This window comes from Neovison vison, chromosome 3, assembly GCF_020171115.1.
Source record: "Neovison vison isolate M4711 chromosome 3, ASM_NN_V1, whole genome shotgun sequence".
NCBI classification, from domain to species: Eukaryota; Metazoa; Chordata; class Mammalia; order Carnivora; family Mustelidae; genus Neogale; species Neogale vison.
In genome coordinates, this window is record NC_058093.1 from 233053563 (window position 1) to 233067973 (window position 14411).

At 42.3% G+C, this 14411-nt stretch overlaps 1 protein-coding gene across 4 annotated transcripts in view; it reads left to right on the plus strand.

Annotated features, from left to right (window-relative positions):
- LOC122903422 (BRCA1 associated protein) overlaps window positions 1–14172 on the plus strand; it is a 154668-nt gene extending 140496 nt beyond the window's left edge. For 3 of the 4 annotated variants that reach the window (XM_044244259.1, XM_044244258.1, XM_044244257.1), the window contains 6 exons: window positions 2918–2993; window positions 3667–3805; window positions 4182–4291; window positions 6425–6514; window positions 11408–11511; window positions 13725–14172. In XM_044244259.1, the coding sequence (XP_044100194.1) occupies window positions 2918–2993; window positions 3667–3805; window positions 4182–4291; window positions 6425–6514; window positions 11408–11511; window positions 13725–14088 (883 nt within the window). In that variant the 3' untranslated portion in view covers window positions 14089–14172. The remainder of the gene's footprint in view (window positions 1–2917; window positions 2994–3666; window positions 3806–4181; window positions 4292–6424; window positions 6515–11407; window positions 11512–13724) is intronic. The other variant, XM_044244260.1, reaches the window with a different exon arrangement.
- Window positions 14173–14411: the final 239 nt, after the last annotated feature.

Here is a 14411-nt window from a genome sequence, read left to right on the forward strand (position 1 = left end):
AAATAAGATTTCAGAATTCATGTTTTGTTTTTTATCCAACCACTACCGCAGCTGCCACACAGACCAAAGGAATGACACAGAGCTAGTCTGGACCTTGGACAAGACAGCTCACTGCTCGTTACAGCTGCCATTTCATTGTTTCTTCACATTTGTCTTCCAGCTTCTCTCTTTTTGAAGTTTTTATTTAAATTCCAGTTAACATACTGTGTTACCTTCGTTTCAGGTGTGCAGTATAGTGATTCAGCACTTCCATACATCACCCTGTGCTCATCACAAGCGCCCTCCTTCATCCTGTCACCTAGTCCACCCGTCTCCCCTCCCCCCTTCCCCTCTGTTGCCATCAGTGTGTTGATCTCTGTGGTTAGGAGTCTGTCTCTTGTTTGTCTCTCCCTCTCTCTTTCCTTTGCTTGTTTTCTTAAATTTCACCTATGAGTGAAATCATACGGTATTTGTCTTTCTCTGACCAATTTTGCTTAGCATTGTACTCACTAGCTCCATCCACATTGCTGCAAATGGCAAGATTTCATTCTTTTTGATGACTAATATTCCATTGTATTTACATGTCCTATCTTTTTTTATCCGTTTATCTGTTAATGGACACTGTTTCCATAATTTGGCTCTTGTTGATAATGTTGCTGTTAACATCACGTCTGGGTGCATATCAGGCTTCTCTTTTGATACTAAACATAGAGACTAGGTCATTTAGCATTTAGCTTTCTCTTAGGAAATATAGATCAAGCTTTGTTATATGTGATAAGAACCTCATGTTTGGGACACCTGGGTGGCTCAGTGGGTTAAACCACTGCCTTCAGCTCAGGTCATGATCCCAGGTTCCTGGGATCAAGTCCCGCATCGGGCTCCTTGCTCAGCAGGGAGCCTGCTTCTCTCTCTGCCTCTGCCTGCCTCTCTGCCTGCTTGTGTGCTGTCTCTCCCTCTCTTCATCTCTGACAAATAAATAAATAAATAAAATCTTAACAAAAAAAAAAAAAAAGAACCTCATGTTCTTCCTGCTAATTGTCTTTACTTGGTTTTGTTTACTCAGTTGGGTAACAAATGAATACTAGTTATATCTTAAGTATTCTTTCTTCTTAGAGCTAGTTCATAATTAGCTTCAATTATAACCTGCTTTCTATCATTTTTGCCCATCTGACAGAAATATTCATGACTGGTACTTAGTGTTACTTGTCTTGAGTATAATAGAAAGGCATTAATGGAATTTTTTTTAAGGTTTTATTTATTTTATTTGAGAGAGAGAGCATGAGAGGGAAGAAGGTCAGAGGGAGAAGCAGACTCCCCACGGAGCTGGGAGCCTGATGTGGGACTCAATCCAGGGATTCCAGGATCACTACCTGAGCCAAAGGCAGTGGCTTCACCACTGAGCCACCCAGGCACCCTATTAATGGATTTTTTAATGGCCTTTTCGCCCCAGCTTTAGTGAAGTATAATTGATCACCAAAAAATTATATGTATTTAGGGGTGCCTGGCTGGTTCATTCTGTAGAGTGTGTGACTCTTGATCTTGGGGTCATGAGTTCGAGCCCCATGTTGGGGTTAGAGATTACTTAAAAGTAAAATCTTAAAAAAAACTGTATATTTAAAATGTACAACCTGGAGTGCCTGGGTGGCTCACTCAGTTAGGCATCTGCCTTCGGTTCAGGTCGTGATCCTGGGGTCCTGGAATCAAGCCCTGCATCGGGCTCCCTGCTCAGCGGGAAGTCTGTTTCTCCCCCTGCCTGCTGCTCCCCCTGCTTATTCTTTCAAATAAATAAATAAAATCTTTAAAAATAAATAAAATGTACAACCTGATGACTCAGTATACATACACTTTATGAAGTGTTCACAACCAAGCTAATAAACATATCTTACCTCACACCTTTACCATTTTCCTATTTTTCGTGTGTATGTGTGTGTGTGGTAAGAATACCCAAAGTCTGTCTTCTTAGTAAATTTCAAAAACAATATAATATTGTCAGCTGTAGTCACACTGAGGAACAATTGTTCTCCAGAATTGATTCAGTCTGGCATAATTGAAACCTTGTAACCTTTGACCAACATCTCCCAATTGCCGCCTCCCCCCAGACCCTGGTATCCCTCTACCTTTCTGCTCTCTGTTTCTGTGAGCTTGCCTTCAGTGCTATTTTAATTGACTTCTTGTAAACTGAAACTTGAGTACTTGGCACTACTATCCTCTTCCACATATTTATTGTCTGCTAACATGCCATGTGTGTTCCAGTATTCACTTACTTTCGGTGAAATTTATTACAGATTTTAGTTTTAACTCTTGGGAGCAACCTAGAGAGGACAGAGTACCTTTTGAGTGATTTAGATCTTTGGGAAATAAGGTAGATCATTTGAAATAAAAATACCTTACAGATACCTGACATAAAATTAACTTATCTAAAGTCCCTAATTCTAACCTGTACACATTTAGTTCTTTGATCAAGCTTTAGACGGAAAAATGGAAGAAGGCATGAAGCAGATCAAGACTCATTCCTTTCATTCTTCCTTCATCAAGATTTTGTTTTAGGGCGCCTGGGTGGCTCAGTGGGTTAAGCCGCTGCCTTCGGCTCAGGTCATGATCTCAGGGTCCTGGGATCGAGTCCCGCATCGGGCTCTCTGCTCAGCAGGGAGCCTGCTTCCCTCTCTCTCTCTGCCTGCCTCTCTGCCTACTTGTGATCTGTCTCTGTCAAATAAATAAATAAAATCTTTAAAAAAAAAAAAAAAGATTTTGTTTTATTTTGTTTTGTTTCATTTCTTCGGAGAGTAACTTGCAAGCGTTCTTGAGTGATACCATTAGTTATGATAAACATGTAGTATGTAAGAGACCAAAGATTTAAAATGCAGTTTTTGACTTTTGATTCTGTAACGGCCGTCTCTTGTATTCCGTCTGTACCATTCTCGTTTGGTGTCCTGTCTAGGTGTCCCGTGTGCCGGTACTGCCAAACACCAGAGCCAGTGGAAGAGAATAAGTGTTTCGAGTGTGGTGTGCAGGAAGTAAGTATTGGCTGACTGCTGGGAAAGAAGTGAGCACGGCACTCATGGTCTGGGGTTTGCTTCAATTCTTTTTCAGACTGAGTCTTTTTTTTTTTTTTTTTTTGTCTTTTTGTCTATAGTCAGGAAAGATATATAAATAAATTGTTATATTCCTACGCAAAATACTCTTTGCTTTTTATTCTTTGTTTTTTGAAGAGGACTAGACTTTTGCTGATAAACTGTGAATATTTGTCTTGCTGTTTACTTAGAGTTCCTTAAAACCCAGAAGGAGAAAATGATTGGCCCGTAAAAGCATCCTTGCTTGCTTTTTGGGTTTTAAACATAGATTTAGGGGCGCCTGGGAGGTTCAGTCATTAGGTGTCTGGCTTCTGCTCAGGTCATGATCCCATGATCCCATGATCCCATGGGTCCACGATCGGGCCCCACATCAGGCTGCCCACTCTCCGAGAGGCCTGCTTCTCTCTTTCCCAATCCCCCTGCTTGTGTAGCCTCTCTCGTGTCTCTCTCTTTGTGTCAAGTAAATAAAAATCTTTAAAATAAACAAATAAAAATGTTTATTCAATACTCCTGTAGAAACAGCTCAGCTTCATTCTCTGTCAGGCCCCTTCCCACTCTGAGTGAGCCAAGTCATGTGTTTTTGTATAACTAACGAAGGTCTTACCTTCTCTGACAGAACCTGTGGATTTGTTTAATATGTGGCCACATAGGATGTGGACGGTACGTGAGTCGACATGCTTATAAGCACTTTGAGGAAACGCAGCACACGTATGCCATGCAGCTCACCAACCATCGAGTCTGGGACTATGCCGGAGGTGAACATGGTCTTGTTTCCTAATTCGGAATCATTCTGCATGAACATCTCTCCCTCAGAACCTCTCCGCTTTCTCTTCCAGCTTGAAATCTTCCCGACAGCTGTGGCAAACGCAAATTCTCATGGTGCCTCATAGGGCACTATTTCTTTTGAATGGCCCAAATTGCACATTATAGAGTTAACACTGCCACACTTGCCCTCTCACTCCTGCTTAAATTCAAATGATTTAGCCCACTTGTACAGAAGTATCGCAAGGCATTTAATTTAGAACACATAAAAACAAAAATTTGTCAAAGTTCAGAGTGTATGCAGACTGTTTTCATTGTGAAGAAAGAAGCCAAACCACCCTTGATTGAGGCGTTCATTCTTTTCTTTAGATAACTATGTCCATCGACTGGTTGCAAGTAAAACAGATGGAAAAATCGTACAGTATGAATGTGAGGGTGATACCTGCCAGGAAGAGAAAATAGATGCCTTACAGTTAGAGGTAAGATACTTTATTAGTAATTACTAAGTACCTTTTTTTACTTCTTTTTACTGTCCTAACTTAAAAAGTGACTTGGGCTTTCAATTTTGGCATTTCCTCTGTATGTCAACTTTTACATCATTGCTCAGAAGGATTATTAAAATATTTTTATTCTGTCTGATTATCTTTGAAAGTCTAAGTTTCACCAGGCCTTATTATTTTGAATGTGATCTTCCTCATTGTCTCCAGCTCAATATTAAGGTAGTCCTCTAGCTGCAGTAAACTGAAAGTTGAGAATCTGCCCGATGGCATCCCAGATGGCATCTGAAACTGAGCAGTTCAGAATGAGGAAACCCCAGAAGCATCCTTTCATACCCAGGAAGCTTTTGTGTATATCTTAGACATTGTATGAATTAGACACATATATACTCAAAGTACGTATTTTATGGATTTGATGCTTACATAAAGCCATTTAGAGGTATGCGTATAGTCAAACAACAAAAGTAGCACAGTCTGAGTTTTCACTGAAGCAATAAATCCCATCTACCATAACATTGTACTATAAAGTTTACGTTAATGAAGGAGAGGTTTAACAGGAGTCTTGTTTTTAAGATTTTTAAAAACTTATTTGACAGAGCAGGTTAGCATAAGCAGGGGGAACGGCGGAGAGGGAGAAGCAGGCGCCCCACTGAGCAGGGAGCCCAATGCAGGGCTCCATCTCAGGACCCCAGGTTCATGAACTGAGCCAAAGGCAGTCTGGTTGAGTGAGATTGAGCCCCAGGTCAGGCTCTGCGCTCAGCATGGAGTCTGCTTGCCCCCTTCCCCTTCACTCCTCCGCCTGTTTATGCGCATGCACACGCACACGCTCTCCCACGCTCGCTTGCTCTCAAATAAATAAATTAAATCTTAAAAAAAAAAAAACAGACAACTTTGGGAGGAAATGGATATTCGAAAACTTGCTCATTTCCAGATTTCTGTGGTCTAATAGATTCAGTAGAATGACCTAAATGATGTTTTACTACTAATTGTATTGATAAGAAAAAAATTTAAACTTTTTACATTAAGTTTTTAGAATAGCAACCCTTCCACATTAACACTTAAGTATAATCATTCAGCAAATGTTTATCAAGGGCTGCTCTCTGTCAGCCGCTCTTCCTGGTGCTGGGAGTGCAGCATTGATCAGCCCCTACTGCCCATTCCAGGGACACACACACGTTGCCCCATCTGGCCTTTCTCTTACATCTTCATTCCCTTCTCTAGCTCATAAACACTTTCAGATCTCTTTTAGTCTTTTAGAATGGTCTTTCTGAAATGCAGATGTGGTGTTGCCACTCCCTGGCCCACATTTCTTGACGTAATACCCCAGAGCCTTCCATAAGGCTCCATCTGCTCCATCTGTCCATACCTTGCACCCTTGCCTCATTGATGTGACTTCTTCATCTTGAAGAGTTCCTGAATGTCTACAGCTCACACATGGGGCCAGTAGTTCTCTGGAATCAGCTCTCTGTCTTTACCTTCTCCTGTCTGTCGAAAGCCCTTCCAAATCTCCCCTTTTCTCAGAAGCCCTGCCAGACCCTACTGTCATAAGCCATCTATCCTTTCTCTGCTGTTACACTGCACTGTTCATCCACCCATGCAGTCAGATGGCAAACGTTTCTTGCCACCCATGCTGGCATGTGCCAGGCACTGGGACTACAGAAATAACGGTAGAACTCTCACTTTGAACAAGTTGATAGTCTTCTCAGGGAGATCTGGTGGTTAAGTGCTGTTAATGATAGGCACCGTACTAAGGGAACTGAGAGGACTGCTTAACCCAAGGCCGGGTGGGACAGGGACAGCTTCCTAGAGAGGGGTGAGCAGTTTTCACTTATACTTTGATTTAAAAACCTGTGGTTCTTTAAGTTAGCCTGAACAGAAACGTATTTGTTAACGTGCATTTCTCTGCTTACTTGTCCAGACTGGATGGTAAGCCCCAGGACAGGAGTGTAATTGACATCTCTATATTCCCTGGTTTGTTGAGTAGAGTGTAACCAAGATGTAATACACATTCTGATGGTTACACCTACTTTTCCTTAGGTGATTAAATGTTGAGTTTTAATTGAATTGAAGAAACTTAGTGATTTATGTTTTGGTGTCTATTCTCTATGTTTCTAGTATTCCTATTTACTAACAAGCCAGCTGGAATCTCAGCGAATCTACTGGGAAAACAAGATAGTTCGGATAGAGAAGGACACAGCAGAGGAAGTAAGTTTCTGGTTTGGTGCTGCTGACGTGCCACATGGCAGGGCTATCTGATGTTGGGGTGGGAGAAGGCAGGGTACAAGAAAAGAGGAATGCTGGAATCTTCCTTACTCTGATACAGAGATAGAGAATTGTTTGGCTTCTAAAAAGAAACCTTTGTTATACATTAGTTATATCTCAGTAAAGCTGGGGCACGGGGGAGGGGAGGATGCAGTGCACAGAGAGAAGAAAGAAAGATTTGGAATCCGTTGTCTCACTCCAGTAATCTAACTTTAGATCAGAATTCCGAGAGAAGTGGTTGAAAACATGAATCATCATTATATTACAGACTTAGCCCCTAAAGGCAGTTTTAGGCAACAAGAAATTCTAGACCACAATAAGAAAGAAATTAGTCAAAAAGAGGAAAAGGAAGAGACGAAAATATGCTGTTGTAAATGCAGCCAGCTGAACATTATTTAAGAAGGGGAGGGAAGCCAACATGTATTCTTACCTAGGATCAGTAAATCAAGATGAATAGATTAGAATTGTATGCTGAGCTCGATATTACATTAAATATGAGGTGAGGAAGAAACGAAATACCTGTTATATGTCCTAAAAAAGGAAAACCTGGGCTTAAAGACCTGAGTATTTTGGTATTTTTGAGTGGGGAAAGATTTGTTTAACTTCTGTCAGGTTTTCTAGTGCCTAGTGCAATTCCATTAAAAAAAAAAAAAAAAACAGAAGTATGTACATGAGGGCTTGTAATTTGAGTCTGCCAGTTGGTTTGTCAGCTTGGGAACAGCTGCTTTGAGGAGCTGCGTGTGGGCTTCTGTGGCAGTATGATGGTGCCGAGCTCTTCGAAATCGCAGAGAAGAAAGGAAGACAGAGGTGCTAGAGCTTCTGTGGTTCCCATGGTTCCTTGTTTATCTAGGGCAGAGGTTTTTAGATGTTAACAAAATGTTAACAAGATGTTAACAGGTGAAAGAGAAAAGTGGTATGATTTTGGTGGAAACCTAGATGGAGGGCACAGAGCTCCACTTGCTTTTTCCCTGTTGCCTCCAGCACATACAAGGAACCCTGCCAGTTCCAAAGAAGGGAGTTTGAAAACTAGTGAGCTCCTCAGGGGACTCCAAGAACCTTCCTCAGGTTCTAAGAACAGTGTCCATACAGGCTTTTAAATTATTTTTAATGATGATTTTAGTAATTTTGTGTGTCTCTAGCAGTAACTAGACCTTCAGATAGGGACTGCAGAGCCAGGCTTGGGTCTCATCTGTGTGGTGGCTAGGTTTACCCTGGAATTAGGCAGGCAGGGCCAGGCTTACACATAGGCCAAGTCCTTTGGCCCCAGTTTCTGGATATGCCTACAAATGAGGAGAAATCAGGCTTCTAAAATTAAGGCTTAACACCAGCTTTGACATGATCTTTAGTTATAAGTTCTTGATATAGTTCCTACAAGAACCTTCCAAGTGATGAAAGTGCCTTTCCAGAGGCACTCAGGGTCACTTGATGGACTAGTTCTCAATAGGCCTTGATTGGAGCACATATGAGAAAGACATGCCTCCAACAGCACTCAGGAAGCAGAGCACGGTCACTGCCACTTGGTGTCAAGTTATGAAGTCCCAGGGACTAAAACATTGGCAACTCTGCACAGCCTGAGTAAAGGGTTTGTGCACAGGGGATATACCTGAAGTGCTTCACGTAGACCCTTGAGAGCTAAGCTTAGGGTCCTCTCCACCTTTTCAGATTCCTTAGGATTAACTGCATTCCCTAACAAATGCCCATGAAAAGCAGGTGAAGGGGCAGGAAAGCTAAACACTGAAACTTGTGGGGTTTTTTTGTGTAGAGGTAAGATGGAGGCAAGGGCAGCCCTCCATAAAAGCTGGAAGGGCTTGAAAAGGATGTTTTGTTTTCTAGTAACAAATGTCGCTTATCCATAAGTTAACGGATGCTGCAGGCTTTTTGTTCTGCCACGGTCTTCCTTTTGACCAGTCCTCTGTCCACTGGCACCTCCAGCAGGAGAGCGTGTGCAGAGAGATCCAGTAGCAGACCGTGGGTTTCACTGGTGGAGATTCTTATTCATGGGCCTCATTGTGGGCTTGTTACAGTGCTGTTCTGCCCCTACTGCCAGCATCCTTCAGGGAGTACGATTACTATAGCGTGTGAGAGTCTGTTCTAGAAGCTCATGTCCACTCGAAGGTTCTTGTTTTAGTGGGGCCATGTAGGAAGAACACAGAGCAGGCAGACAGGACAGTGAATTCCCCTGAAGATCTGTCTTTTCTCATTGGACCTGGAGCTCCATGTAAATCAGTATTTTTCCAGCTGTGGATCATGAAATGAGTTTGATAGCTAGCATTTTTATTAAACAGGTAGGGTGGATATAAAATATTAGAACACATTATCATATTTAATACTATGTTGTGAAGCTCTTGGTGTCAGTTGTGTGTATACTGAGTATTTCTTACTGCGGGCTCATGGTCAGAAAGGTTTTATTTTACTTTTTTTTTCAGAAAGGTTTTAAAAAGCACTGATTTAAAACATTGTAACTTTTGTCTATAGCAATTTTAGAGAGCTTTTTGGGGCTACTTGGTTTTCATCTTGATTCAAGTGCATTTGGCCTAAGTATCTCCAGTTAGCAAAACACAGTTTGGTTCCTTTTGATAGTCATTTTTGGCCTCTTCAATTTCCCTAACAGGAGTCAGTTTAGGAGCAGATGTACAAAGGATCTAATGGTCTTTTATTTTAAAACAATATTGGGGAGGAAATTAATACCAAATTAGAATTAGAGCAATTAAAAAAAATTTTTTTTAAACATTTTACTTATTTGACAGTGAGAGAGAGAGAGAGAGTGAGTGAGTACAAATGGGGCGGGGCAGAGGGAGAGGGAGAGGCGTGCTCCCCGCTGAGCAGGGAGCCCAGCATGGGGCTTGATCCCAGGAGCCTGGTATTTTGACCTGAGCTCAAGGCAGATGCCCAACTGATTGAGCCACCCAGGCACCCCAAATTAGAGCATTTTTTTTTTAAGATTTTATTTATTTATTGACAGAGAAAGAGAGAGAGATCACAAGCAGTCAGAGAGACAGGCAGAGAGAGAGGGGAAGCAGGCCCACCGCCAAGCAGAGAGCCCGATGCGGGACTCGATCCCAGAACCCTGAGACCATGACCCGAGCTGAAGGCAGAGGCCCAACCCATGAGCCACCCAGGTGCCCCAATTAGAGCAATTTTTAAGCTATTTTTGTTTTCATGACATAGAGGAATCTTGCTTTAATTGTTCTTCCAACTTAACAGAAGTTGGTTATAAAGTTAATTTCTACAGTTATTTTCTTATTAAAAACAAAAAAAAAAACAAAAAACAGTGCTGTTAGAAATCTGTTAGACTATGTGGCAAGTTTTTAAAAGTAAGTATTAAAAGCAGTGGCCCTTTTTCTAACCTGATGGACAATTGCTGAGAGTTTGCCTCTGCCCAAGGGTTGTCTTTCCTTTGCTGTGGCCTCCAGTGTAGTACAGAGAGGTCTAGAGCTTGGCTCTAGATTCAGACTTGGTGTCCCAGTCCTGGACCCACCATGCTTTGGTTGGGTGACCTTGGGCAGATTGCCTTACCGTTCTATAAGCCTGTTCCTGTAAAAGGTTGCCGCATCAAAGTCTCTAGCTTCTTGAAAGATATAAGGGGGTACTGCTTACAAAACACCTGGCTGGTATGTGGGCCATAGGATTTAAATTCTCAGTCCCTTTCAGTTCCTCTTATTACTGCCTCATGATCCACACGGCCTTGCTACTTCTCCTTCCCACCTAATCTTCGCCCTGTGTCCTTCCGTGTATCAGTAGAGCTGAGGCATTTCTCAGTTGTGTAGATCGTCACACCCAAGTGAATCCAGCGTCTGCTTAGCTAGACTTCAAAAGTCTCTTGTTTTCCAACACAGAATACACTAGAATTTTTAAATTCTCTTCAGTTTCTTTCTTTTTTTTAAGATTTTATTTATTTAGTTGACAGAGAAAGAGATCACAAGTAGGCAGAAAGGCAGGCAGAGAGAGGGGGGGAAGCAGGCTCCCTGCTGAGCAGAGAGCCTGATGCAGGCCCCGATCCCAGGACCCCGAGATCATGACCTGAGCCAAAGGTAGAGGCTTAACCCACTGAGCCACCCAGGCACGCTCTCTTCAGTTTCTAAGACAATGTAGCATGAATTCATTCTCTCTATATTGCACTTGCAAATTAACTCAAAACAAGAACCACTTATGTTCCATGTCACTTTGTGTACCTGAGAAAATTAGTAAGGAGTTTGGGAAGGGTGGAGCCTGAACAGTTAAAATCAGTTATCACCATTTTCTTGGATTACTTTAGTTTGTTAGATTATTTGAATAGTAATTTTTGGAATGTGATCTCAGGAGGAAAAAAAAATGACAAGTTAAGAGGAGGATGCTCTGGGGGCGCCAGGGTGGCTCCGTTGGTTAAGCGACTGCCTTCAGCTCGGGTCATGATCCCGGAGTCCTGGGATCGAGTCCCACATCAGGCTCCCAGCTCCATGGGGAGTCTGCTTCTCCCTCTGATCTCCCCTCTTATGCTCTCTCACTCTGTCTCTTTCTCAAACAAATAAATAAAATTTTAAAAAAAATAGAAGAGGATGCTGTGGTCTGGCCTCCGACAGACCATCTCCTGCTTGACTGCCCAAGTCTACTTTTGAGTCTTCCGCTTGACATTCCGCTGCTCCTGATCATCCTGGTATAGATAAACAGTAAGGGGGAGAAAGGATTTCTCAAAATTTTTATTTCCATTACAGGAATTCTTGCAAATGATTGTCTTACCTTTTCTTAGTTCGGTTTGTCCAAGTTATAGAGAGGTAATTGAATAAACAGTGGTGAAGTTAGCCCCAGAGACCAGGAGCTATGAAGTGAAGTGAAACTGACCTCTGTTTGCTCTTCCAGATTAACAACATGAAGACCAAATTTAAAGAAACAATTGAGAAATGTGATAATCTGGAGCATAGACTAAATGATCTCCTAAAAGAAAAGCAGTCTGTGGAAAGAAAGTAGGTGTAATTGGCCTCTTTTAATTAGCTTTTTCATTGTAACAGGCTCATAAACAGGTAATCTCCTTCATTAACACTTCCAAGTGTGTCTGTCAACTAGGTTTTCAGGGGTCTCCCTATATATGAAGCAAACTTACTGTGACTTTGCATTTATTAAAAACGACAGCGTTTCACGCCAGGTGGATGCCACGTGGAATGCAGTGCTGTCCGCTGATACCTGTGCTTCTTATATGTGCAGGTATCTTTCATTTTTGCCACAAGAAAGCAACAGCCTTGTACTCAGAGCTTCAGCTTCTCTGAGCCATGTGGCTGAGAACTGGCACTTAAGAGAGCAACTGTCTAAGCCAGAGGTGGCGTGTACTCTGGGATTAGACAGGAATTAAAAGCTAAATTTGTGGACTATGGTGTGAAAAGCGCAAGAATAGCGTGGCAAGAACATACTCTACTATTATTGTATGGGAAGATCGTTGCTGCTGATTGAAAGTACCTTTCTAGCTTAAGTATACTCACAAATATAATGGGTTTTTTTTACCTCCAGACAAATGGATAAAAAATCAGTTTAAGGAGGATATAGCTTTGAAAGTTGTTTTTTGTTGTTGTTGTTGTTTTAAATAAACCTTTACTCTGGAAGAAATTCAGCTTTACAGAGGCTACCAAGATTGTGCAAAAAGTTCCCATTTCCCCTTTACCTGTTTTCCCCCTATTCGAAAGTAGGGATTATTGTAATAGTTTTTTGTTTTTGTTTTTTGTATTGTGGCAAAATCTATATAACATGAAATTTGTCAGTGACATCGAATGGCATTCACGACATCCTGCTCCTATCGCCATTATCTGTTTCAAAATTTTTTTCATCAGCCACAATACTCTTCACCAAAGTTGTTTTGTTTTGTTTCTTTTAAACATTTTCTTTGTAAGCAGTCTCTGCACCCAACATGGGGGCTCAAACTTAACAACCCTGAGGTCAAGAGTTATGTGCTCTTGAGCCAGCAGGCGCTCAAAGGCTTTGTGTGTGTGTGTGTGTGTGTGTGTGTGTGTTTAACTTCTGTAAAAACACCACTACGGCATTAAGAGAAATTAAAATACTGTCCTAAACTTTCAGCTCCCTAACAAACTACATGAAAGAATTAAAACTGGAAGGTTTTTTTCCACCCTGTAGATCATGCTGTCTATCTAAAGGTTACCATTATTAATTAGTGGTACCAGTAACTATTGCCTCTTCCAAATCTTTCACTGTACCTGTATAAACATCTCACATACACTATCTTTTCTCTTAAAAAAAATAATATTAAGTATTCTGTTTGGTAAAATACTCCATTTTAGAGATTTTTTTTTTCATATTGGTACATCTAGAGCTATCTTGATCTTCATAAAGGCGGCACAGTATTCCATTGTCTGGAGGTCCCATAATAATTTTAACCCGTTCCCCATTGATGGATGTTTAAGTTGTTTCAAGTCATAGACTACTGTAAACTCTGTTGCAGTGAGCATTTTTCTCCATGTTTCTTTCAGTGTGGTCTGAAATATGTGCTGTGGGATATATTCTGTAGGATAAATTCCTGGAATAGGTGTGGCAGAGGGCACAGTGAAATTTTTATTTTTATGGGTATTGCCAAGGTGACTTTCAAAGAGTTTGTAGCAGTTCATGCTCCAGTGCCAATGTGTGCAAGTCCCTCTTTCCCCATGTCTGAGCTCTCTGGTATTCTGATACATAAAAATGGTATCCCAGGTGGTATTTTAATTTGTAATTTTTTACTTATGAGTAAGATTGAGCATCGAGAATAGGGCGCTCCTATCCTTGAAAACTCTCCTCCAGCAAGTGCAGTGAGATCAGAGCACTTGACTCTCAGAGAATGTCACTTTTCCTCATAACTTCTTTATCATAGCTGTTATCTCTGAGACACCTATTTAACCACAGACTGCAAAACAGAGAAGCGGTATGAGTTTTATCATGAATCACAGAATTGTTTCTGCGATTGAAAAATATCCGATGCTTAGAAAAATTGTCCCGAAGCCACGCTGTTAACTTGAGCAAAATCCTTGCTTTGTAAAGCTGTTGCAGTGGCAGCAAACCAGTCCCCTTCCACCGCAGGAGGGAGGAGTCCAGTCCCTCAATGGATTCTGAGATCACAGCGCCTCTGTTCAATCCCAGAGCAGAAAGGGGACTGTGTCAGCAAATGAAAACCATGCTTTTGTCTTCCTTTGTCTTGCAAAAGGTGCACCCAACTAAACACGAAAGTGGCCAAACTTACCACAGAGCTCAAAGAGGAGCAGGAAATGAACAAGTGTTTGCGAGCCAACCAGGTCCTCCTGCAGAACAAACTCAAGGAGGAGGAGAGGGTGTTGAAGGAGACCTGCGACCAGAAGGATCTGCAGATCACGGAGATCCAGGAGCAGCTGCGTGACGTCATGTTCTACCTGGAGGCACAGCAGAAGATCAACCACCTGCCTGCCGAGACCCGGCAGGAAATCCAGGAGGGACAGATCAACATCGCCATGGCCTCAGCCTCCAGCCCCCCGTCTTCGGGGGGCAGTGGGAAGCTGCCCTCCAGGAAAGGCCGCAGCAAGAGGGGCAAGTGACCTCTGGGAAACAGAAGTCCCTGAGACTGTTTTCCCTGGCGCGGCGGGGGTGCGCTGGGGCTCCAGTGTGAGGGTGGACCTTGAGCAAGTACAAGTGAGGACGGAGCCGCCGTTGTTTGGGTCTTTTCTTTGCGGGCACATGCTGCAGGGACTGCAGCCCGGCGGCTGGCGGAGCTGGCGAGATGGGCCGGGGCTTCAGAGCTGGCTGCCGTTGCCCACCATGATAGTTCACTAGCCTCAGGCGCGCTCATGGCCATTTTGCCTTCCTACTTGATAGAAGCCCCAGCTCTGCTGCGCATTCTTCCATTGTATTTATTGAGTTG